The 25139-nt window shown below is 36.4% G+C and overlaps 3 protein-coding genes across 4 annotated transcripts; 1 reads left to right on the top strand and 2 right to left on the bottom strand.

Annotated features, from left to right (window-relative positions):
• Positions 1-2929: 2929 nt before the first annotated feature.
• Positions 2930-8360, top strand: LOC147399003 (protein NRT1/ PTR FAMILY 2.13-like). Its single transcript, XM_086448377.1, has 4 exons — positions 2930-3174; positions 3485-3702; positions 5880-6454; positions 7299-8360. Exons 1-4 carry the CDS (start codon positions 2937-2939, stop codon positions 8182-8184), a joined length of 1917 nt encoding a protein of 638 aa, XP_086304503.1. The 5' UTR covers positions 2930-2936; the 3' UTR covers positions 8185-8360.
• A 6230-nt stretch (positions 8361-14590) lies between these two features.
• On the bottom strand, positions 14591-18655 carry LOC147399002 (uncharacterized). 2 transcript variants are annotated; one of them, XR_015180083.1, is made up of 3 exons: positions 18013-18655; positions 15595-16371; positions 14591-14727 (listed from the first exon to the last, which is right to left on the bottom strand). XR_015180083.1 is itself a non-coding variant. In XM_086448380.1 (2 exons), the coding sequence occupies exons 1-2, from the start codon at positions 18426-18428 to the stop codon at positions 15912-15914; spliced, it is 876 nt and encodes a 291-aa protein (XP_086304506.1). In that variant the 5' UTR covers positions 18429-18655; the 3' UTR covers positions 15502-15911. The 2 variants fall into 2 exon arrangements, 1 of the variants encoding a protein (XP_086304506.1); XM_086448380.1 differs by lacking the exon at positions 14591-14727 and having other exon boundaries at positions 15502-16371.
• A 316-nt stretch (positions 18656-18971) lies between these two features.
• On the bottom strand, positions 18972-24758 carry LOC147399001 (calcium-dependent protein kinase 10-like). The gene is made up of 7 exons (XM_086448379.1): positions 23902-24758; positions 23662-23805; positions 23392-23544; positions 22183-22298; positions 21889-22056; positions 19785-20015; positions 18972-19685 (listed from the first exon to the last, which is right to left on the bottom strand). Exons 1-7 carry the CDS (start codon positions 24566-24568, stop codon positions 19512-19514), a joined length of 1653 nt encoding a protein of 550 aa, XP_086304505.1. The 5' UTR covers positions 24569-24758; the 3' UTR covers positions 18972-19511.
• Positions 24759-25139: the final 381 nt, after the last annotated feature.

Raw genomic sequence — 25139 nt, 5'->3', positions numbered from 1 at the left:
CCCATATCTATCCATCACTTTCCCTTAAAACACTCCCATAAAATCACCTCAACCCATACCTCAACCCATACCTCCCATACTCTTCTCTCTAATCATCTAACCACCATCACCAATCAACCAATCTCTCCATCTCTCCATTTGCCACATGTCATCATCCCTTCAATCCTCTCAAAATCAAACCAATCACCACTCATCTCTCCAAATCAAACACCATACTTCTTCAACCATCTCAACACTCCTTCTCCAAACAACTCCCTTACACCACCACTCCTCCCATCAACCATCACTCATCTCATCCCACCAAACACTCTACCACAAATGGATTTGGGTAAGATCCAAACCATTTGGGTTAAAACACAACCCATTTCCATCATTACAAAAATACCCTCATTTCATCTCAAATTTCATACCCTTTTTCTCTCAAACCCATGCCATTAACCACTATTTCTTCATTCACCCCATTATACCCTCAAAATACTCTCCAACCTCTATAAAAACCCCTCCATTCTCCCCTCACCACAACTAATGAAAATTTAAGAAAAAAATCCTCAAAACACTACAACTCTCTACTCCTACTCTACTCTCAACACTCAACTCTCAACTCTCAACTCTCAACCTTCTCTCCAACAAGTCAAGCAAAGAAAAAGAAGTCAAGGAAAGTCAAAGGAAGTCAAGGAAGGTCAAGGGGGTTTGGCCAAAGGACACCCCCCCCAACTTCCCTCTTCTACTCACCCCTTTCCTACACATTTGCACACACCACCATGGGTTAAATCACAAAAGGGCCCCTTCTATATAAGGGTGCCCTTAATGATTGAATCCAACATTGAAAGTCCCTCATATTTGAGGGCACATATCGATTTCTTCTTTTTCATTTTTATTTTCTTTTTATTTTCACAAGACCGAATCCGAGGTTACCACATCACGTGGATGGAGTAGGGTGCCTACACCTTCCCCACTCCATAAATGGACCCCCTTACCTTTGAGTCAAAGGTTGGACCATGCACCTTATTCTACGAGAGTCATCAAAAGGATGTCAAAATGACATGATTTTTCAAAAACACCAATCCGGGTGACCATTCACACCCCTTTACCAATTTGAATGGTGGCGACTCCAAAACACCCCAAAGTGGAGGGATGTTTGAAAAACATTCAAAATCCCGTGTCCACAAAAAGCATTTAAGGATATTTTGATAATAAAATTCTTTTCAAGGGCATTTTTTTATAAGAAAATACATTTCTAAGGTGCATTTAATGCTCCTTAACGTGTGCCCTTAGAGGACAAGTTATCAAAAACCCTTTCTATAAGGAAAAAAAAAAATCGTCAAACTGTACTTTTTTAGCATTTTCTATCAAATTGGTGATTGAAGTCAAATTAAAATTACATCTGTGCTATAATAATGAGAAGCAGCCCCCTCGTTGGTTACCCATAGAGATTTATCCTATGGTATGTGTGGTATTGCATGTACCTAGAGGATTTGAGTGAGATATGGTGCTCTAAAAAGTTAGTAGTCTCGTCCTTGCTCGTTTAACCTACGATTGTGGACACTACTCTTATCATTTAAACCTAAGTAACTTATGTAAACATATTAGAATAATTTTTTTAAAATTAATTATTAAAATTCTAATTTTTGTAATACACACACATTTATAAGAAAATACAACCTCTAAACTAGGGAAAAAATGGGTTGGATTTTATCTGAAATCCAAGTGACTTGAATTTGAATTTAACGAGTTTAGACCCTTGGACTTGGACTAGATCCAAACTTTAAAAAAATGGGTCTAATGTGGTTGATGTCCCATGATCCGAGTCAGATTGAATCCATTCTTAAATCCATGAGATCCGAATGATATATTTTATATTTTCATGTTTTTTAAAATATATATTTTTTTCTACTACTTTAATATTACATGAATTGTTATAAAATAAAAGAATTATACCAGTACAATAAAATAGTATAGCTAGCAAGAAAAAAAAAATGGTGAACGATTCAAAATTATTCAACATAATTGAATCGAATTAAGTAATTCAATTAGGATAGAACCAAATCCGAATTTAGTGAAAGAAAAATGGTTTGAATATGATTTTAGTTAATAAGATCGAAATTAGATACGAATCTGAATCTAAAAAATACTCAAATCCATCTCGAACCCAACTCATTTTAGGACAATATTTAGGATGGGAAAATATCCTAACGTTCACATCTTTAGGAAATCTATCTTCATCAGTCTAGAAGGCTCAAAGTTTTTAATAATTCTAAAAGATGAATGATAATCCTAAGATTCCAAACCTAGAGCCCTAGACTAGTACTAGGAAACCCGTTTGTTTGTGTTCACACATCTCAAAGACTCGAACCTTATGTTGGTGATTTGTTGACTTGTTGACTTTCACGCTCATCCCTGGCCCAACGCTTGGTGGATCAATGTTTTAAAATGAAACTTGATAATGATTTATAATCGTTCGATTTGCATACTTTATCATCCAATTATCACAAACTCCAAAACAAAGAAATACTCTTCTATTATTTGATGAAATTCTCCCTGACACACTTTTGTTCTCTCTCTTTTGTCATTCGAACCCAAAAAGATTACTCAACGTGCAGGCTTTGGGTCCATGTACCAGAATCATAAATGCTTTATTTGTGTATCCCAAGGCAAATGATCTAAGGGGCGTCAAATTATGACGGTTCTAGATTTAACTACCCAAAACCTTATTATGGGTGACGTGGCATTTTTATCAAATTTTGCTGTACTTGTTGTGATAATAAAAAGTTAGTCTGGGCTAACATCGTTATCTTCTTATGGGAGTACGTCCATTTGACTTGCGTCAGCCACTTGATCATCAATTCCTCTCTTGTCTGTGTGTGTGTGTGTGTGTGTGTGTGTGTGTGTGTGTGTGTGAAAAGGTCTCTCATACATTATTTATAGAAGAGCACAACATGAAGGTTTCATCACCAAAACAAGTCAAGAACACTGAGCATCCAAACATGGTGGTGCTTGAGAACAACATGAAGAATTCAAGACCTTCATGGCTCTTCTGCTCCATGAAATGTTTCCCTCTCCTCTCTTCTTCTTCTTCAACAAAAAACCATCAAGATGATGACTCTACTGTTTCTCAAGATTCTAAAACAACCCAAAGAAAGCCTGGAGGATGGAAGTCCATGCCATATGTTCTAGGTCTCTCTCTCTCTCTCTCTCTCATAATTTGATGAGTAAGACTAGCCTGACTAACTTAGTAAGAAAAAAAATGCCTTACTTAGGCTTTTTTATTTTTTTTTCTTACCAAGTTAGGCAGGAAAGTGTTTGTGTAATTTAATTCTAGAGTTAGTTGTCAGGTTAGGTCTGGATAGCAAAATCAGAATCTGGAATCTAGAATAAAAATCTAAAAATCCAAACAGTTCCCTACTACACACGTGTTATTGTTGAGGCTTGTGGTAGTAGTAGTTGAAGTAACGGAATATTTGACGATCGTTGCGTTAATTTACAGGGAACGAGACGTTCGAGAGATTAGCGACGTTTGGGTTACTAGCGAACTTCATGGTCTATCTACTCACACAGTTTCACTTGGATCAAGTTTTCGCTACTAACGTCATCAACATATGGTCTGGTACAACTAATTTTGGACCGTTGATTGGTGCTTTCATATCTGATGCGTACCTTGGCAGGTTCAAAACTCTGGCTTTCGCATCCATCGCTTCTTTACTGGTATGATCCGCGAAACACTGAATAATTCCACCTCCTCATTGCTTCACAGATTACGTACGTCTATTTAAAGCTTCAACTTCTTTTGTCGTTCGCAATTAGTGTCTTGTTTTGTTTCCAGAGGTTAACAATATTTTTGGGACAACAGAGACCTAACGATCAATAAATATAAATTAAATTATTAAACTTTCTATTTTTTTTTAGATAGTTGTTTATTATTACCAAAATCATTGCCAATCATAGGTATTTTTCAAATAGATATTTTTTTAGGGTTTTGTTAACGTGCCCTTACGGCACACGTTAATAAAATTATTTATTTTAATTTTTATTAAGTCGATAGTCATGATGTGTGGATTGATTGGTCAGGTTCAACCATCCAAGTCCCACAAAGAGATTTGTTGAGAATTCGTTGATTTCATTATTCAGTACATTTTGAAACTTTTAATCCTAATTTATAAGTTGAAGCATCATGGATCATCAATTTTTATTGTTAATTTATATATAAATTTTGATGAAAATTTTAAAATTGATTAATTTTTTTATGATGATGATATCCTTATCATAAAGATCATTCTCACACAAATTAAACACGTTTGAAAACTTTTAACTTATATAAGACAAAATTTTGACTTCTATTTTAACGATCAAACACTGTCCTATTAAATTATTCAAATTAAATATTTATTTTTAAAATATATTTTTTAAGAATTATTATAATTTAATCCTCAAGTGCACCTTTTAAGATCTAAATCATACCCAATATTCATATTTTCGGAGGTGTCCAATCATCCATGGGTCCTGGGGGGTGCATAGAGCTTGATCTACCTTAGGAGGATCGAATAAGAACCTTATTTCTTAATGCCTTGTTTCATTTTCACGCCTTCTCTCTCAATTATTTCTTATAAGCTAAAAAAATATTTATAAATATTATATTTTCTGACCCATACTATCATTTAAGCTACAGTTATGCTTTTTTTTATAACATGCTTTTGACATGCCACTCCTCGTTTTTTTTTTTTTTAAGTCAATATTTTAGGTAAATTCATGACATGCCATAGTTGACTTAAGTTTTATGAAACAGATGTACATAAAATGACCTACATGCCCTTATCCACAACCTCCTATAAAAGCCCCTTAATTTACTTTCCCAAACCAATAATAGATTTTTGAGTAGGAAAAAAAGGGTTTCCCACACACTGTTGAAGAGGTTGAAATGTTAAGAGTTTGAAGATAAACAAATATTTGGGAGAAAAATCAAGATTATTTTGGATAAAGGTTGAGGTTGAGGGGGCATTTAGGTCATTTCAGTTTGAAAACACATGGCAGGGCAAGACTTGGAGGAGCTTGTCTAGATCAAGGCTAGTGATAAGATTAGATTCAATATATAATAATATATATTTGATCTTTCAGTCTAAAAGCTAGCCTTTTTTATTATATAATAAAAATAATGATGAATACACGCAATTTTAGTATGCGGCTGATGTGGCAAGGGCACAGAATCACACATCTTTTTCTTGTGTATCCCGAAGAAAAAGATCTATGATTTTGCACCCTTGCCAAATCAGCCGCGCACCAAAACAGCGAGCATTCATCGTGACTCATATAATAATTAAAGGGAGATTGGGTTAATATTTAAGGTGTAATGATTTTTTAACTTAAAAAACTCGCTGAAGTAGCATGTGCAAGAATCGAAGATTTTTACCTCGGGATACATAATTGCACATTTTCATAAACATGTGTAGTTGAGTATCCCGAGGGGAAAAAATCTACTGTTCTTTACACATGACACATCAGTGAGTTTTTGAGGTATTCTATGACATTTGAGTTAGAAAATCAGCACTCATATTTAAGGTATACCTATCTTTCTTAATAGGACTCTCCTTGACCTCTGTCTTCAATGAAAAAATAATAGAAAATGATCTAATTGCCCCTCTCTTCAACTTCTAGCCAAAGAACAACCCAGTCTAGGATCTCTAGGAGGAGGGAAAATGGTGTTTTGAGCCGAGACTAAACAAGGGCATTTAAATTGTTTTCGATTAGTCGCTAAGAAAAGATCGAAGTCTAGTCATCAAGGGGTACTTTAATCCAGATGGGTATTCATGTCTAAAATTATAATCACTAACATTAAAATTGAGTTACATAGCTTATTGGGTATGTATGGTGTTTTTGATGATTGATAGGGAATGATATCTATATCTCTAACGGCTCTGATTCCGAAGCTGCATCCTCCTCCATGCACCAAGCTACAACTAGAAAATGGTCAATGCATTGGACCCACAACAGGTCAACTAGGGTTTCTCTTCATGGGCCTAGGATTTTTAACAATAGGTGCTAGTGGAATCAGGCCATGCAGCATCCCTTTCGGTGTAGATCAATTCGATCCGACGACAGACGAAGGAAGAAAAGGGATCAACAGCTTCTTCAATTGGTACTACATCAGCTTCACAGTCGTCATTATGATCGCTATGACCCTTGTCATTTACGTCCAAGATAGTGTTAGTTGGGCGTGGGGTCTCGGCATCCCCACATTTCTTATGATGTGCTCCATTATATTATTTTTCATCGGTACTCGAATTTACGTACACATTCCACCAGAAGGTAGCATTTTTTCCGGCATTGCTCAGGTGTTCGTCGCCACTTATAAGAAACGTAAACTTAAGCTTCCTTCAACTCCAGAGCTTCATGAAGTCCTCTACGATCCCCCATTGAAAGGGACAACTATAATTTCAAAGCTTCCCCTCACTCATCAGTTCAGGTAATACATTTATATCGTAATATTTCTCATAAATTAAGGATTTTAATATTATCATACTTAAAATGACAGAAGACTTAACTTTGAACATAATTGAGTGGAGGAATAGATTTCGTTCAATCCTTAAGATAAGGCTTTAATAGTCACAAATGTTTTTACCAAATAGGGAAAGTGAGATGTTAAAGTGTCACATGTGTTTTTAAAACATTTATCATAAAAGGAATATCCCCTTGTTTGGTATAAAAATTTACCTAACAAGGGAATGTCTCTAATTGTATTTATTTAAATTTACTATTATACCCTTATCATGAACATATATTTCTTATTTTGATAATTGTTGAATCTTATGGATGGTTTAGGCTCTAGTGTGCCAATTCTTCTTACCTTAAGATATGCGAAGAACTCATTAGAAACAAAAAAAAATATATAAAAAAAATCCACAATATCCTTCATATCTTGGAGATATTAAAAAACAAAAACAGGGCCCACTTTTGTTTGGTGATCTGACTACTAGGAAAAAGTTAAAGACAAAATTCTGATCTGGGCCCTCATTCCAACGGCAGATAACTCCAATTTTCTATTTCACACTATCAGTTGTGTTTGTTATTTCAGAATTTTCTATTTAACAAAAATGTCCAAACAACCCTTAGGGTCTATATGATTGCAGAAAAGAAAATTCATTCACAAAAGAATATGAACTCCTCATCATAGACCCTTAGACTGAAAAAAGAGAGCTTCTATTGCCACACCATATTTTACTAAGAGTTATGAATTGGGGTGTTCTTAGTATAAAAAAAAAATGTTTGTGTTCTTAATATTAATATAATTGTTGGTGATGTTTCTTTAGGTTCCTAAACAAAGCTGCTATGGTAATAGATGGTGAAGTAAATGCAGATGGTACTCGTTTGAATAAATGGAGACTCTGTAGCATCCAACAAGTTGAAGAGGTTAAATGCCTTATTCGAATCGTTCCGATATGGGCTTCGGGGATCATCTGCTTCACTTCAATGGCCCAACAAGGCACATTCACTGTCTCCCAGGCTTTGAAAATGGACAGACACCTAGGAGCCAAATTTCAAATCCCCGCGGGCTCACTCGGTGTAATCTCGATGCTTACATTAGGGATATGGGTTGCGTTTTACGATCGAATTCTTGTCCCCAAACTTCGAAAAATCACTAAATTAGAAGGTGGTATCACACTTCTTCAAAGAATGGGAATTGGGATGGTTTTCTCAATTCTATCGATGGTGGTTGCTGGGCTTTTCGAGAAGAAGAGGAGGAATTCGGCTGTTTTACACTCTCGGCCTGATGGGATTGCACCCATATCGGTAATGTGGCTTGCACCACAGCTAATGCTAATGGGCTTAGCTGAGGCTTTCAACATTATTGGACAAATTGAGTTTTACTACAAACAGTTCCCCGAACACCTCCGAACTATTGCTAACTCACTATTATTTTGCACTATAGCTGGTGCAAGTTACCTTAGCACTTTAATTGTGGCCATAATTCACGACACCACCGGAAAACATGGCCACCCGGATTGGTTAGATAAGAACATAAATAAGGCCCGAGTCGATTACTTCTACTTTCTTATAGCAGGCTTGGGAGTCTTGAATTTGATATATTTTCTGATAGTTTCCAATCGATACCATTACAAGGGTAGTGTACCAGTAGGAGATGACAATGGCGACGTGGTTATTGAATTAAACACAACTAAACACGTAGATATTTAGATTAATATGCTTGTAATTTTACCCATAAAAGATCATAAAGATGGGGTTTTTAGTTCAACTTGTATCTCTCTTGTGAGAGTTATGAAAGTGACACTTATATGCCAGCATATATGTCACAATTGTAACAGATAAATAAGTTGGTTGCTTTATATTAGAAAAGATCAATTTATTGTGCATGAGTGAGTCATGGTGAGAGCTACTCACTTGTTTATTTGTTTTCAAGTAAATGAGATGTCCCCATTCAAAGGTTCAATTATTGTATCCATTTTGGGACCATATAGCCAACTCTTAAAATCAAATTCTCAATCTCAACCACATTTGTTTGTTGTTATTTAAAGCTTAAAATCTTGTCTCGAGGCAATGTTTCAAATAAGGTCAAATCTCGATCAAAAATGAAATATTTACGTTCAACACTTTGAAATGGAACGAAACTTTGAACTATGATAGAAACATTTTTGTCACTTTATTTCCTTTTTCACAAGAAAAAGTTTAACCACCCAACCCAATTAATGTCATTTTAAGAATTTTGTTTGATATACCGACCTATGAAAGTTTGGCCCACTCCATGAGGGACTAGGATCCATGCGGTAGTCTACAGGTCTATGGTCCAATCAAAATAGGGAAAATTACTTAATGAACCCTGACTGAGAAAATTCTTTCTAAATTACCCCTAACTTTTTGGGTGGTAACTTGATAGTCTAATAATTGGTATACTTTCCCTCTCTTAATGCCCCCTCACTCTCTTTCAATCACTGAGATCTTTTTACACTCTTCATGATCAATCAATGATTATAAATCGTCGAGCTCAATACTTGAACATGATTCATTAAGATCGACGATTCAAACAGTTGTGATTGACAATTGTGGAGATGGACTGGTTGTATGGCAATAGTAGCTAATGAGAATTTTTTAACAAATTTTCAGAGAAATAATGAAGAACTTAAAAAAAAAAAAAAAAAAAACTATTGAAAGAATTCAAGGAAAATTTGGGTTTATATAATTACATTCAAAAAATCAATTTAAATATGTGGGATACACATATAAAATGCATGCATAAGAACAGTTTTTATAACCACTTGTATATACAAAGAAGTGTTTTTGATAGAATTGACATCTTCAAACATGTGACCATCAAAAACAATATTTCAAAATCATGCACTATAATAAATAAAAGTGAAAATTACTTTGGCCGAGGGACTTGTTTCTTAATAATCCATAAGCTTCGGGTGGTTTCTTAATAGTCCATTTAGAAAACTTTTCTCTTTCTTTGTAGTCCTTGGTCCTCATCTCCCACATTTCACAATTGAATACCTTAACCGTTCAAACTCGTGTTTTCATCCAAAAATTTGGATTTTTGACATCTCAATCGAGTTTTGGAGACTCAATTCCATCATAAAGGATTTACAAAGGAAGAAGAAACCATTTTCAAGGATTATTTCAAACATTTTGAAGATGTAAGTAAAAAAAAGTTAGGGTTTTTTTTTTTCTACTTTTTTTTCATAGGTTTTGGATGAAAATCAATCAAAAATGGTTCTTTTGGGTTAAAATCATCTAAACAAGTCATTATCTCAAGTTTGTAGTCGATCTTTCCATATATTTTAATCATAAAAAACTCAAAAATTGAAAATGGGTGGGTTTTACCAATGTCGAGTTCACCACTTTTTAAATAAAAGGTGGTGAATGCGATAGTAAATAAAAAAGCAGTGAGATCACTAGTAACGAGGGACCGTTAAGAAAGAAAATTACTAAATATCCTATCAAGCTACCATGCAAAACTTAGGGACTAATTAGAAAGAAACCCTTCCGCGAGGGTCCTTTACGTAATTTTTCCAAAATAAAAAAATATTGGTGGTCAAATTTAAGATCCAACAATAGAAGATCAAAAACTCCATTAAATAAAATTGAAAAATTAAATTAGGACTAAGATTATACCCACAAAAAAAAAAAGAATCACAAATCACCAGTTTCTAAATATTCATGTATAGTTCTCCCTTCCATTCTATGGTTCATGATTTTGATGGATTGATTAGAACAAAGGGGTGGGTTCGCGCGGGGCTTGGTTGAGCCCTAAAGAGGCGGATTACAGTTAGACCAGCCCCCGACTCCTATCAGCCAAAATTGGCTATGCCCAAAAATGATCCTACTAACCTTTGTCGGGCTCTGGATGATTTTGGGTTTTATTAAAAATATAAAAAAGTTAGATTCATACTTCTTTTGTTTTTTTTCAAAGTCGTTCGTAGATATTTCATATTGCTTTTCATTAAAATAGGGTCTAATACTATCCAAATTGAAAAATGATTAAAGATGAATGTAAACTTTTTATTTATCATATGTTTTAATTATCTTTTCTTAGAAAATGATACGTATAAAGAATAACGCTGAAGTGTCCTCAAGAAGATTGTACCTCATATCTCCCTTTTCTAGTGTGGATGTGTATGGTAGCCATAGATGCTTTTTCACTCGTATCTCGATGAAAAGTATCTATGGTTCCTACACACTTTCACATCAGAAAAGTGATATATGAGGTCACTCTAACACGACTCACATATAAAATAGAATAATGCTGAAGTGGCCTCAAGATTGGACCTCGCATCGCACACCCTGACGTGAAAGTGTATGAGAACCATAGATGCTTTTCCTTGAGATCTACTTTCAAGTCAAGATGTGGATATAAGGTCAAATCTTAAGGTCACTCCAGCATGACTATAAAATAGTACTAGGCTGGATTGGGCATTGTTAGGTCTTAGTTTGGCCCCAGCCATGGCGAATTTTGAGCCAGACACTATCTTTGCGGGTTCGATTGAACATTTTTTCATGATTCATCCCATTCTTCAATGTGATGGATATGAAAATTTATGGGACAAAGTGACAAATCTGTTATTAATTGGAAGGAGGACGAGAGGTCGTGACTCGTGGGCAACGATAAAATTATTAGAGAACAAAATTTTGTGAACGGCAGATGGTTGAAATATGATGAATATGATACAATGAGATTTTATTTTTATTTTTATTTTTATTAATTATTCGTTCAATTTTTACGGTAGACAAAATATTCTTTGTATATTTTGTAGGGTCCAGTATTTTTTATTTTTGTTTCAGATTATTGTATTAAAACAGATGGATCGATATTAATGAATTTTATTTTCAAAAATTAATGGATTGATCTTAACCATCAAAACAATAGACAGAACAAGTGGTCAAAAACAGGAACGGTTTTGATGGAGAAATACGTTCAGCCAAACAAACATTTAGGAGAACTTTGATGATGAAGAATTGAAGATGAAAATTTAAAAGTGTAGAGTTTCCAAATGAAAAAAGTGTCTCTCTTTTTCCTCTCTCACTCTCTCTCTCTCTCTCACTCTCACAAGCACAGACTTAAGGGTATTATTGAAAAAAGGGTATAGAAGAAAGACAATAAGATTTGAGGGGTATTCAAGGAGATGGAAGTAAGTATTCTCGAAAAAGAAGAATAATAGAAAAAGTAATAAAGTCAAGAGTTGCTCTTGAGAGATTAAATCCTAATCCCTCTTTACACGGGGATAAAGGGAATGGAGTCCACCATTGCATTTTGTTATACATCATCCGGATGCCAATGCCATCCATTTTACATGATCGGACAATATAATAAAAGAATTTGAAAAAAAATGAACAACCTCAACACGATTTGATTAGTGACACATAAACCTTCCCCTGTGAAGTTGGGTTTGATTAGTGAAAAATAACCATAATTAGCCAAACAAGCAATTGGCTTTGATTTTACTCTTCTTTGAACACATGCCATCAAATCTTTGATTTATCAGCTTAGACCAGTTTTAGGTAAGGTGGGAGTTTTTGTCACTTTGAAGCACCAAATGAAAGAAACAAATGGTGTGTCAATGTCACATGGAGTTTCCTTTATCTTCAAATTGGTAGTAAGATTCGGATCAGCTCATGATGATCCAACCTCTTAAAAATCGAACAAAACAAAGAAAAGCAAGAGAATTTGTGTTTCTTTTGAGGATCACTAACACCTCTACTACATGATGCTTCATTCTTGGTGGAAAAAAAAAAAAAAAACTTTATTCTTCTTCCAATAATTTATACAAGTGATCAGTTTTTTAGTTTATATATATACATTTGTAGGGGATGATGGTGTCTCCCAAGAGTTCTGTGGGAAGCAAGAAGAGCATTATAGGCCGAAGGGATACTCAGCTTAGGACGTATCAAGAAGACAAGGGCAGTGAAGGAGTCTTTCAATCGCCATGGATCTGTTGCTTGAACTTAAGACCCTTGTCTCATCGACCACCATTATCTACAACAACTCGACCAACCCAACAACTAACTCTCTGCTTTGATAACCCATCACCATTAGGGGAATCATCTTCTTTGAATTATTCTTCTACACGTGAGTCATCTACACCAACTTCACTGTCAAATGCTCCATCGATGTACATCGCTTTCTCAATCTTGAAAAGAAAAAGCCTCCATTGAAGATTAAAAGATGTCCTATGAGAACATATAATGAGACTTGCTTCTTCAATGGTTTCGGACCATTTTAGATTAGAAGTAGCAGGAGGAGCCTTGTTGCCGATCCATCATCATGGGTCAGATTGCCCATGCCAGCCCTGGTCGATGTTGATCATTCGAGTCATCGGGATTTACAGTTTTAGGAGGCCAGTGGTGCTTGTGGAGGGCCTCTTTTGCATCAGCAATTGGACCTCAGATTGGATTTGGATTGTGCAGAATCAAAACATCATGGAATTGGAGAATTGGGTCTTGCGGGACAGGGTGATATGGAAGATCACGACGAAAGGTGGAGTGTTAATAACAAAAGGACCTCTCATGGGGGTGTTTGCTTTCATTCTTTGCCAAGGATTACAAGTATTGGGGAAGAAGAAGAAGAGAAGAGGGGGAACAATTTGACCCAACAATGGGACTGGTTTCCACCTAATTACAGAACACAGTTTGCAGGAGAAACTATGCTCACCACCGGTGAGATTAATTCCATCGACAATGATAACCATGATGGAAGAGCAGAGGGAATGATTTCTACTCCTCACGAGTGGGTGGCCGATGATCTCGACACCATTCATTCGATACTGGCCTGATTCAAAGAAGCATGACTATTCAGGAGAAAACAGGCCAGAGGAGTTAACAAAATCAACTGGGCAAGGGGGGTGCCTTTTCAGTCCATTCGAAGATGCAATCGATAAGTTCATGGGCTCTTAACCATGATACTGACAATATGAACCTTCCATGGCCTATAGGGGGGTGAAAGCCGGAGTTCACCCTCATCAAAGGTTCCCAAACAATGCCTATCAGTGGATCAATGGCCTACGACCTAAGCTTTTCATGACATCAATTACCGTTCTAGATGTGGTGGTTAGTCTCCATGCAATTTTTTTTCTCTACTGAATTGAACTCACCTGCTTTGAATCTGGAATCCCAAAAGCTTGTCTGTAGTTGCAGAGAAGTTTTATATGTTTATTCTGCAGGTATCACTTACGGTGAGAGTAATAATGATGGTGCTGCTGCTGGTATAATCTATCGGGTATGAAAGCTTTCCTTTCTATCATGTTCTTTGTTGCTTTCTATCGGGTATTTTTTTTGTATTTCATGCATCAAACATCATCAGTACCGTACAGATCACTTGAATTCAGCTTTATTTGAATAGGATATCTCAGGTAGTGTCATTGATACCTCAAATGTGTTGAGATTGGTCTCTGGGACTGTCGTCAACTAGGGGTGTCATCGATTTGGTTATCAGTAAGACCGTTCTATCCAAGAAAATCTCAAGCCAAATTGGGTTGGGTACATGAGGTTGACAGAACCCGGCCAGAAACGAATATAGAAAGACGGATTGGACCAAAATATATCAACTTGGGTAAGTGGGTACTTGGCTATCAATTGTCACCCTTAGCTTTAACAGTGAAGCTCCAACATTGCAGAAAGCGGAACAACATACTTAACCTCTTAACTTCATAGGATGTAACTATCATACTATAGACTATAGAGCAATGACCAATAAAGAAACAAAGAAAAGCAAAATATTCAATATATAGTGTGATCCCAAACATCAACTGAACATGATGGAGTTCCACTTCTTCCATTACTTGAGAAAAGATGATCAGGGAATGCTTAATAAGTTGACTAGTCCCAAACACATAATTTTTAGATGAAATGAATTGGAAGTTTATGTAAATTTAATTAAACATATAAAAGAAAGAGTCTGAGAGGCTTCAGTCATTTTTGTTTTTATTTTTCTAATGCTAGTGAATATGCTTCTCCATCAACTCCTTACATCTTGATGTTGGCAGGACCCTCATCTCATGTATCACTATTCTTTGCTACGCCAACTTGAGAGACAACTCCTTGCTCATCCAAACAAGCCAGAGGAACCCTTATCTTTCTGGAACAAGAACAGATTTAAAAGAGCTGAAATGGTATCATCTGTCTTATGGGAATGCAGAAGCGGCAGTAAGAAAAGAGATTCCAACTCAGACGAGTCTGTCTCTTCAAAATCAAGGAAATGGTTCCGTCCTGAAGATTAGCTGATGCATTGGCCTGTTACACACAGTACATGGGTGTCTCAGAAGGTATTGGAAGAGCAAAAGTGGTTGAACGTGGGTATCTCAGCAGGGAGGGAAAAAGTGGTTGGACATCATCAAGGCACAAGTTAAGACTAATTCAGAAGGTAAGGCTCCTGAGGCCTGATATGCTATAACAAGACCATATGATACATGTCATATATCGCTCTCTTTTCTCTTCATCTAGGGAAGGTTGTTATGGAAACACTATTTGAAGCTGATATGTTAATTTTTGTCCCAGTTCAGTTCAAATAGTGTAAACAGATGTATGTAGGAGAGCTACTTTTTTAATTTTCCAAGAAAAATGGTAAGAACATCTCTCAATCATAATACTTTTAATCACTAGATGAGCTGAATGGAGTCCATTGCAAATAATGTTATGTTAGATACCAAAATAAGAAAATCAGAAGAAGGTCCTAGCTTGCTAAGTTGCATAAATTCTGAGAGTGTTGATACCACAACTTGGGTTCAATATCTGCCTTCTCCTACTAATTAGTAACTACTAATGATGTTATTGGAAAAGAAAACTATTGAAGGATGCTAACATCCCAATGAATTGGACAATAGCATTCCTAGTAGATATCTTAAAAGTAAACTGGTTTTGAACCAAATATGAAACAATCTGATCTAATCTGAAATCACACAAATGACAATGATCGGAGACCCATCAATTTCATTCTACGTGGTGTAATAGGCAACAGAACCTTGACTGTGCCAAATAGTCGTATATTCCCATGAAAATAAGCAGGTTGAACCAAAAGATGCACTGAATTTGATCTTAGCTGAGAAAAAAATGAATGAACATTACTACAATAATCAACTACTTGACCTTAAATTTACTTACCCATCCATTCCAAGTCCAACGTGTATTATTTCTGTACAAATCCGAAGAGAAGACTACAAGTTTGGTGAAGTGGAGTTGGCAACGACAATTGCTAAATCCTACCTGTTTCTTTCAAACCAACCACAAAAAGTTATCATTCATCACCAACATTGAAGTAGAAAATAACCAGACCACATTTTACTGTCAATACCACCTCGCACCCTTTAACCTTTCTTCCCTACTATTCACATTTTCAAACCTAGCACTGAACTGTATGTACATCCAACGGCACTGCAACATCTATCCAGGATAATGAGTAGCCATCCCTAAAATAGAAGTCAGCACTCATCATCAGCTTTTCCACCCAACACCGTCCTAAGGCCAGATTTCTGTTCTGCAGTAAGCCTTGTTGGAAACTTGACATCAAACTTGATTCTCAGGTTTCCTTTCTTCCCGGGTTCTTTTGAGATCGGCATTCCTTCATTTGGGACCACTAGCTCGTACCCTGGACTGACTACATCTGTTACTGGGATCATCAGATTCCTCTCATCCAGAGTTTTCAGGCTGACAGTCTTCCCAGTGAGGGCCTCCAACAATGATATCCTTTGGTTGATCACAATATCATTCCCATCTCTCTTGTAATTTCCATGAGGCTTCTCATCTATCACGAAAACAAGGTCTCCTGGAATGATGCCAGGTTCTTCTTGGTTACCCTTCTCAGGGAAAGTGATCCTCGTGCCCTTCTTCCAACCAGCCTTGATATTGATGGTCAAGATCTCCTCCACAGTCTTTGGCTTACTGCAAGAGAGACACTATTGTATCAAGCCAAAAATAAAAGAACAAACTAACTATGAACTAATAAGCACTCATCATTCAAAAACAACCCTCAAAAGAGAAACATTCCACATATTTACAGATTTTTCTATTTTTTTAGACATTCTAGAATAAAACAAGTATTCCCAAGTATATCATTCATGCACAGTTCTCTAAATGATCTTAGAATTCAATGCCTTCGCTAGTGAATTGCCCAAGTCAGCTTGGCCTGGAGCACCGGAGATTGTACATTTGAACTGAGGTTACTAAAATAATACGAAAAACTACTGACATTTCCCCATGGTCTTAGATTAAACACATCGGAGAAACAGGATTCATGTTGACAAACCCAAATAACTGGGATAAGGCAATGAAGATAATGATGAGATCTTTTACTCTCGTTAGAGTAAACAAGGCACTTCTACAATCCTATTTTCTTTTCCCTCTTCATGAAAATAGAGAGAGAATACTTCCCCGTGATTTGGACACCTAAACAAAGTAGATTTTTTTCTAATAGCTATCAATTGTTAGACCCAAGGAGATTGCAGAAAGAAACATGGTGTTGTTGCTTCTGATTCTCAATGCAGACTTTCATGCCCAAAGACACATGTATTTTCAGTTTACTATTATCGCTACCTTTTCTACATTGAACTTTGGCTGAAAAAATAGTAAATACAGCTACACAATGCTTATTTGACAACAGGTCATTCTATTCCTATTCGTATGGCCCTCTTGAAGCTTACTGTGACATTAGACATTACTGGTCAGTGAGACCACACGCACAAGGTAAAGACAGCTTCGATTTGGGAGTTAGGCGCTGCTTCTCCTATTGATTCTCTAAGGTTTTAGCAGATTTGACATCTCATGATATCAAAACTATAAAGGGTAGAGGTTGAAAAACTCAAGACTTTCGAAATATGGATCGACCTATGGGTAGGGTGAAGAGAGCTCTAACAAACCTGGGCTTAAATAATAGGCTTGTGACCCAATTAAAGATTGACATAACTATGTATCAGAATCCATTTTATAATTGGCATTGTAAAACCTTAGTAATTTAGCAAGAAAATATGCAATCGACATGGTAATAAGAATTGTTATAAATGAATCTTTGCTAGTCATGCAACATCATTAAGTTTACCAAACAGCATTTATCTTCTGATCAACCGCATTTGCATTGGCAATTCAGCCAACCCTCCTCGCATAAAATTAAACATGACAAGTTTACTGAAGTTCTCTAATTCAATAAAAAAGGCTACTCCAAAGCACTATCTGCATTGACACCTCCAATGGGCAATGGCACTGCACCTCTAATATTGACCATCATCATCATTGATGTCTTTCTCGGCAACACAAATTCCCTTTCACCATTCAACACAATCAGCGTTTATTTTATATCCCATTAGGAATCTTCTAAATTCTCTCAAATGCACTTGTTGTTTTCTTTTTTCCCAATTTTGTACCACCACACCAGCCATTATTGAAAATATTGATGAATTTGTCATCAAAATCTAATCTTTGTGAGAAACCCAATTATTTGGTTCCATAAAACATCAATCACGAATCAAACATAGGTCTCCAAAATCGAAACTGACACAAATTAACAAGAAACAATGCAAAAGAACATACCCAGAAGCATCGAAGACGCTCCTCGAAATCTTCATTTTCTTTCTTGAACCTAAATAGAGGTCCTCCAGCTTACATGATAACAAATGCTCGACAATTGGACCTTTCTGAGGAGTATGGTCATCAGCAGAAGCAGTAGCAGTAGCAGTGGTGGTGGTAGTAGAATGGGATGGTGGGACCTTGTCGGACAAGTGGAGAGCCTCTTCTCCGTAGAGATCGTAGATCTGACGGTTATGAGGATCGCTGAGGACGTCGTAAGCCTGAGAGATCTGCTTGAATTTGGCTTCGGAGGAGTGTTTTTGGTTGGTAGGGTTCTTGTCTGGATGCCATTTCATGGCGAGTCTCCTGTAAGCCTTCTTTAGATCCTCCTCACTCGCGTTTCTCTTCACCTTCAATATGTTGTAGTAATCCACGCCCATTTCTCTCAAACTTATTTGATCTTCCTGTCTTCGTGCGGAGAAGAAGAACAAGGTTGGTCTCTCTCTCTCTCTCTCTCTCTGATCCTTAGTCGCTCCCACGGATATAGAACTAGCGAATCGCTAATGGTCAACTACTATCGACTTTAAAGTTTTCCTCAAGAGTCTGGAGTAGAGTATGGGTTTCGTCTCAATTCTCACATTTTGTTTCTTTCCTTTTTAAGAGCCCATAAAACTTAATCACTGTTTTCTAGGTAACTATAGGATATTTTTCAATATTTTAAGAATATATTACTCCAATATGTATATATGACCTTCTCAATTATTGGTTAAAATCCTTCCAAAAATACTAAACCATGTCCAAAGCTGACTTCTTTTAGATTGATTCCTTGAAAAGAGAGCTGCTATTGCCACACCAATTCCTATGTCACCAAAGAATAGCACACAGTTGGTGTGGCATTAGTAAAAGTTGGTGCGACAATAGTAACTATCTATAAAAAAAAAATTAACATTCTCTAATGATGTATTGAGCTTGTATCGAGTAAATAATGAGGTAAATGATTTTTTTTTTTTTTTGGGATTACTAAGTGATTTCGAATGAAATATATAGTTCATCGTGGAGTACAAATTACAAACATTCCAAACTGGACGAATGGTATAAAAGAGACTTAATTACGAGGGCTTTGAATGAATGTAGAACCACAATGTTCACAATGCCAATCAGCTTTCCCTCTAGGCACAAGTACTCAAACACACTAAAACAGCTTTACAAGTAAACTTGATACAAATTCGAAAAGAATCCTCACAAAAGCCCCACCCCCCCACCCTCATTCTCTAGCAACACCTGACAACCATACCCGGTTTGAAGTCCTCCTGTATCTACTTCATGTGGCCAGAAAGCGAACCAAGTCCCGTGCCAACAAATTCAAAATCAGTTACCAACCTCCCAAACCCAGTCAAGATGGGTTTGAAACTACCATGCCACAGCTGTCCCAAATACTTGCATCAAATGCTTCGAAGATGAAAGTTGCTTTGGTTTTCAGGGCATTCAGCATGAAAATACAAACAAGATCATGAACCCTTACGTCAGACCACAGTAGCAAGACCATCATTCTCATCGCCCATCTTTAGAGAACCATCCTTCATCAGGTTGATGCTCAAGCTCTTGAACCTCTCTCTTGAATAATGGCGAGATGCCTTCCTCCAATCAGTTCCAGTTTTCATCATTGCAACAAACTCCTCATAACTGATTCGTCCATCCTGAAATATATTTGGACATAGGATGGAAAACTTGTAAACAATTTGTACAAAGGCCAACCCTATAAAAAAGGAAACAAAAGAAGACGAGAAGGCTCAAACCTTGTCTGTATCGACCTCGCGTATTATTTCTTTCAATACTTCTACATCAGCTTGACCGGACTCGTCCACCAAGGCTGCCTGTAGTTCATCCATTTCAATATACCCACTCCCATCTGTGTCAAAGAACATAAATGCTCTACGAAAATACTCCTCGTTCTCCATCTTCTGTAAGTGAATTGTCACCGCAACAAACTCCCCGTAATCCAGTGTGCCATTCCCATCAACATCAGCCTAAAAGAAATTACCCAGTAATATTCCATCAGTTATACTGGAAGATAAGCTTTGAAAATGAAGCAAGTACTCAGCGCTATTCAAAGTTTTAATTGGAGAAATCATTGACCATGTGCACCGGCCATGGTGGGCCAATCCACTAGTGTATGATGTTGAATCATTCTCCCCTTGAACTCATTCAGTAGAGTGTTTAAATAGAAAAAACTAGTTAAATGTATGCAATCATCTATAAAACCTTCTAAGATTAGGCAATTTCCGTAATTGAATAATTAATTAGGTTTGGGAAGGTTTCAAAGTGGAACTATCCCTTCCATCTCCTACCCAAAAAAGGGGTTTCTTCTCATAGATGTGCTTCAACTGATCTTTGCTCAAAGGGTGGCTGACACATGGTGGGTGTTCACTTTTTCGCACCAACAGTAAGTCGTGCAATAAAATGTTAACCAACGTTTTTGAAGGCATTTGAGGCTTATGCCTCAAAAAATGTCTTAGGGTGGACCTCATTAAAAATGCCATGAAGTGCACGTGTAAAAATGTAAAAACAGTTTCAGAGTATGCTTCAGCCCAAGAACTGCCCAAAAAATGCACACCCCAGTAGGAATATTGATTGAGGAGTACACCTCTTTCCGAGGGGTATGCTTCATGTTAATTATTCTTTAAAATTATGTATTAAAGAATGAGATACTGTTTGTAGCACTTAGTTTCCTTTGTGTTTTCGCTTTTGTGTTAGCTTTAGTTTGCTCTTTCTGTTTTTTTTTCCCTTGTATGGGGGCTATCTCAGCCTCCTCTTATTTCTCTTCTTTATTAATAAAATATTTACACTTATCAAAAACAAAAAAAATTACCTATTAATTGCATTTTCAAATATCTCCATCTCTCTCCTTGTATTTCTTTGTTGCTACTTAAAACATATTTGGAGCAGTCAGAAATAAATTTGTTTAGAGTGTAGTATTATAAAGAGAAAGTTAATAAAAAATAATATTTAGAGCTATTTCTAGACTTCGCTTTGGACGGAATGGAATGGAGGAATAAGATTTGTTTAGCTGACCACAGATATTTGGGATAAGGCTTTGTTGTTGTATTCAGTTCTATTTTTGCAATAAATATAAAATAGTTATTTATAGCATAAACTTTCAATTATTCAAATATAAAATACTTATTTCTTGTAGAAATATATTATTTTGTTAATGTAGGGAATTAAAACTTGGAATTCGATAACATGGATTGGAAAGTTGAAATTTGAAAATATGTGGTAGCTACCCAAATTTTTCTATTTTTCACTCTTAATTATTTTTGTATGTTATATTACTTATTTAAAAATCCATGCGTGTATGGCTTACGCCTGATGCCTAGAAGCTTGCACCATGTTAACTTTCACTGATGAAAAAAAAATCTGATAGAATCAGTGCCTAATAGAGACATTTCAAGTTAGGTAGATAACAAATGATAGAAAAATGGAAACATAATAGTTAAAACAATAGAAAAAAAACAAGATATTAGTATGAGTTGATGTGATTGTGAAAAAAGAATTGTGGAACTATATGAGGATTATCAGTTTCTATTGGTCATCACACATTAAACGGTGAAGGCCAGACCACCAGTTAAAGTGTCAAAATAAGGAAATTACAAATGAATCCAGGAACAATATTAAATCAAGGGAAGTAACTCAAAATGAAGAACACCAATTCCATCATTATCAGTCACAGGAAAAGTATACTGCATGAAATTCATCCTTAACTATTAAGAAATATAAAAATTCTAGATATTCCATGCTAATACATGACTGTAAGCATAGCAAAACAAAGAAAGAAAATCGTCAAATTCGTGAGGTAAAGGAGAAAAAAATAATTTTTCTCAAGTAACCAAAGAACCTTACCACTTCCATCAGCATTTTCATTTCTGGTTCGGCCAATTGCGAGCCAACCTTCAGAAGCCCAGCCTTCAATTCATCATAAGTAATTTTCCCATTGTTGTCGGTATCCATCAATTTAAACATGTCTCTAAAGACTTCTACCTCTTCAACTGATAAATGCTCCGCAATTACCTAATGTATATTAGTGAAAAAGAAATCATCAAAAATCAAAGTAGTCAAGAATAGAAGATCATACTGCACTTACTAAAGAACAGGACCTATACGAAAATAGACTTATTAATGATATTAGTTACCAACCCGCATAGCTTTCTTTTTGAATCTATTCATCACAGAGAATTGTTTGAGCCTTGTCCTCACAATATCTCCTAACGGGACATTTGAAGCTTTCTTCGCATTTTGCAACCAGTGATGATCTAAAAAATATTGGAAGCAGAAAGGCAAATTAAATACGACGATGAAGGTATCACAAGCAACAAAACTCAAGACTCTAGATTCCACACAAGTGTCTTTTCAAATGATGAAAGAGAAATATATGCACGACTTCAGAAAAACATCAGTTACTTTCATTGCTACACTCACTACTAGGGCCAATTCATTCTTCCTCGGGAAAGACCTGTGATTTTGAGGTAAGTTCACTGCCCATATGTCCAACCAATCCGTTCTATTTGAACGTGATCGACCAATCAACGGTCCACCTCTTAGATTGGATACTGTTTTTGACTATCCAAATGGATGGAAGCTGTCAAGTAAAAAACCATGGCCACCCCAAGAAGTGAGTTGTTGGATGGATGATCCAAACCCATTTACTAGGAAGCGCAGATATGAAGCAAGTATTGAGCTTCCACAACAAAGAACATTATGAAATACTTCCCCAACAGTCATAAAACTACATGGAGTAGAAACCTTGAATTCAAGATTTACAATTCAAAACTACAGTAACCTTGATTTAGTTTTGACGAGATCAATACCGTGTGTGAAAATCAATATGAACTAGTTGCCACAATGTTTTCTAGCAACTAAACCCCATCAATATCTCAATATAAGGTGAGAAAATATCCGATGCACCCTAAGTGCACTGATGACGATACAGCTTATTATACCGTACACGACCCTACTGTTAAATCATCGGGTCACCTCCTAGAGGGGGCATAGGTCAATAATGGCCAGCACAGATGCATAGATGTGCGGTACATACAAACAAACAGTCCTGGACCCCAACCATAAACATTATTCCCCCTACTGGTCCAATTTTATGCTTAGACCAGACAGATAATCTGCAATCACTCTGGAATTTTGATCGAGCCTCCTCTGAGAGTTGGCCCGCAAATTAAATGGTCTACAGTAAAAAACAATGTGTGCAGAGTGCAACAATCCTAAATGTAAATTATGAGAAAATCATTTATTTCCGCTTTCAAGAATTTCTAATAAATGAAGTCTCAGAACAGTATCATTTTCTAAAATCTAAATAAGAGAAATACCAATGAATCTATTAAGACAATCTCTTACCAAGCACCTGTTGAGCAGTTAAACGCTTTCTCGGGTCTGGTTCGAGCATCTGTCGTACTAAACTCTTCACGCTCTCAGAAACCCTAGGCCATGGATCCCTCTTGAAATCAATCACCCCCTTGAGAATTGCCTGGGCAACACCTTGTTCAGTCTCTGTGATAAACAAGAAACACCAAATTAATTCTTAAAAATTTCGATTCAAATAACTTAATTGAAATATAAAATATAAAAAAATCTAGGATTTTTCGAAGTGGTCATAAACAACTGTACCAGCCCAAAATGGAGGAACCCCACATAACAAAATATACAAAATCACTCCCGAGCTCCATATATCCACCTCTGGTCCGTAATTCCTCTTCAAAACCTCTGGTGCCATGTAGTACGGACTCCCTACAATCTCAGAAAATCGCTCCCCTGTTCACCAAATATATCATATTATAAGTAAAAGAGTTAAAAGATTTGACTCAAAAAACAAAACCCAATTATCAAATTCGATCAAAAAACCCGCACCAGGTTGAAAAAACACAGAAAGCCCAAAATCGATCGCCTTAAGAGACGAATTCTCCTTCTTATTAGCAAACAAGAAATTCTCTGGTTTAAGATCTCTATGCATCACTCCGTGTTCATGACACATCCTCACAACCTCCGCAATTGTTCGAGCAACATTTGCGGCCGCACGTTCGCTATAGTGACCCCTCGCGACGATCCGATCGAACAACTCACCTCCCTCACAAAGCTCCATAACCAGGTGAACCGACTCGTTATCTTCATAAGTGGCTTTGAGTTTAACGAAATTAGGGTGGTCGGGTAGGCTCGACATGATTGCTACCTCTCGACGAACATCTTCGATGTCAATTGCGGTTCTTAGTTTCTTCTTGGAGATTGATTTGCAAGCTAAAGCTTCTTTGGTTTCTCGGTCTGTGCAAAGGTAGGTGATCCCAAACTCTCCACGACCGAGTTCATGACCCAATACGTATTTATCACCGATTCGACTTCGGTGACTCAGTGGAACTACGTCTTTGAGAACTCGGATCGGAGCGGGTGAACGAGGGTCTTCGGCAAATGGGTTGGGTCTTCGTTCCTTTTGTGTCTTCTTTCTTCGTTTCTTCTTCTTGGCTGCTGATGTTGTTTGGTCTTCTGAGGTTATATCTCTCACACAAGCGTAACAGTTCCCCATGTTCAGACCTCAAGAAGAACTCTTCTTCTTCTTCGCTTCTTCTTTTTTCTGGAAAATATTTTTTCTTCTGTTGTTCTGTTTCTTGGTGGTGGAGATAATGGTGGTGGTGGAAAGTCTGAGTTAGGCAGAGAGAGAGAGAGAGAGGAAGGTACGTGGTTATAGAAAAGAGGGGGCTTTTTAAAAAAATGACTTTAATTAAAAGGGTTTTATTGTGATGGACGAAATTATTTTTTTATTGGGTTGATTAGAGAATTACAATTTAGAACTAATATTTATCTATGTTAAACGTAACGCATGCGCACCCTTTAAAGTTTCTTATCCATTGTTTTTACGAAACTGCCCTTATAAAAACCCATCAATTGCTTTTTTTAAGGGATAATTATGTAATTTAGAGGAAAAATATAAATTATACAAAATGTAAAGATATGACTTCTTTTCTCTTCCGGTTAAATTAAAGAAATCATTGTCAATAGAGTTTTTTTTTATTTTATTTTTCTTTTTCTAACACAATCATAGATTAGTGGTTATTGAGGTGGAGGTTTGTAGATCAAAAATAAGCCTTTTGGCTAGG

This window comes from Akebia trifoliata, chromosome 7 (genome assembly GCF_017979445.1).
Source record: "Akebia trifoliata isolate Shusen 1 chromosome 7, ASM1797944v1, whole genome shotgun sequence".
Lineage (NCBI taxonomy): Eukaryota > Viridiplantae > Streptophyta > Magnoliopsida > Ranunculales > Lardizabalaceae > Akebia > Akebia trifoliata.
This window is presented reverse-complemented; position numbering and strand designations above follow the sequence as displayed.

Bases quoted from the DNA above. Each gene is read 5' to 3' on its own strand.
- LOC147399002 (XM_086448380.1), bottom strand. From the start codon at position 18,428: ATGGGCGTGGATTACTACAACATATTGAAGGTGAAGAGAAACGCGAGT. The intron at 16,372-18,012 runs GTATGTTCTTTT...TCTCTCTTGCAG, and splicing joins AGCGTCTTCGATGCTTCTGG to TAAGCCAAAGACTGTGGAGG.
- LOC147399003 (XM_086448377.1), top strand. From the start codon at position 2,937: ATGAAGGTTTCATCACCAAAACAAGTCAAGAACACTGAGCATCCAAAC. The intron at 3,175-3,484 runs GTCTCTCTCTCT...GTTAATTTACAG, and splicing joins GTCCATGCCATATGTTCTAG to GGAACGAGACGTTCGAGAGA. The intron at 3,703-5,879 runs GTATGATCCGCG...GATGATTGATAG, and splicing joins CATCCATCGCTTCTTTACTG to GGAATGATATCTATATCTCT.
- LOC147399001 (XM_086448379.1), bottom strand. From the start codon at position 24,568: ATGGGGAACTGTTACGCTTGTGTGAGAGATATAACCTCAGAAGACCAA. The intron at 23,545-23,661 runs GTACAGTTGTTT...TGTTTATCACAG, and splicing joins GGTTCCTCCATTTTGGGCTG to AGACTGAACAAGGTGTTGCC. The intron at 19,686-19,784 runs GTTTGAGCCTTC...AATATATTTCAG, and splicing joins GCGAGGTCGATACAGACAAG to GATGGACGAATCAGTTATGA.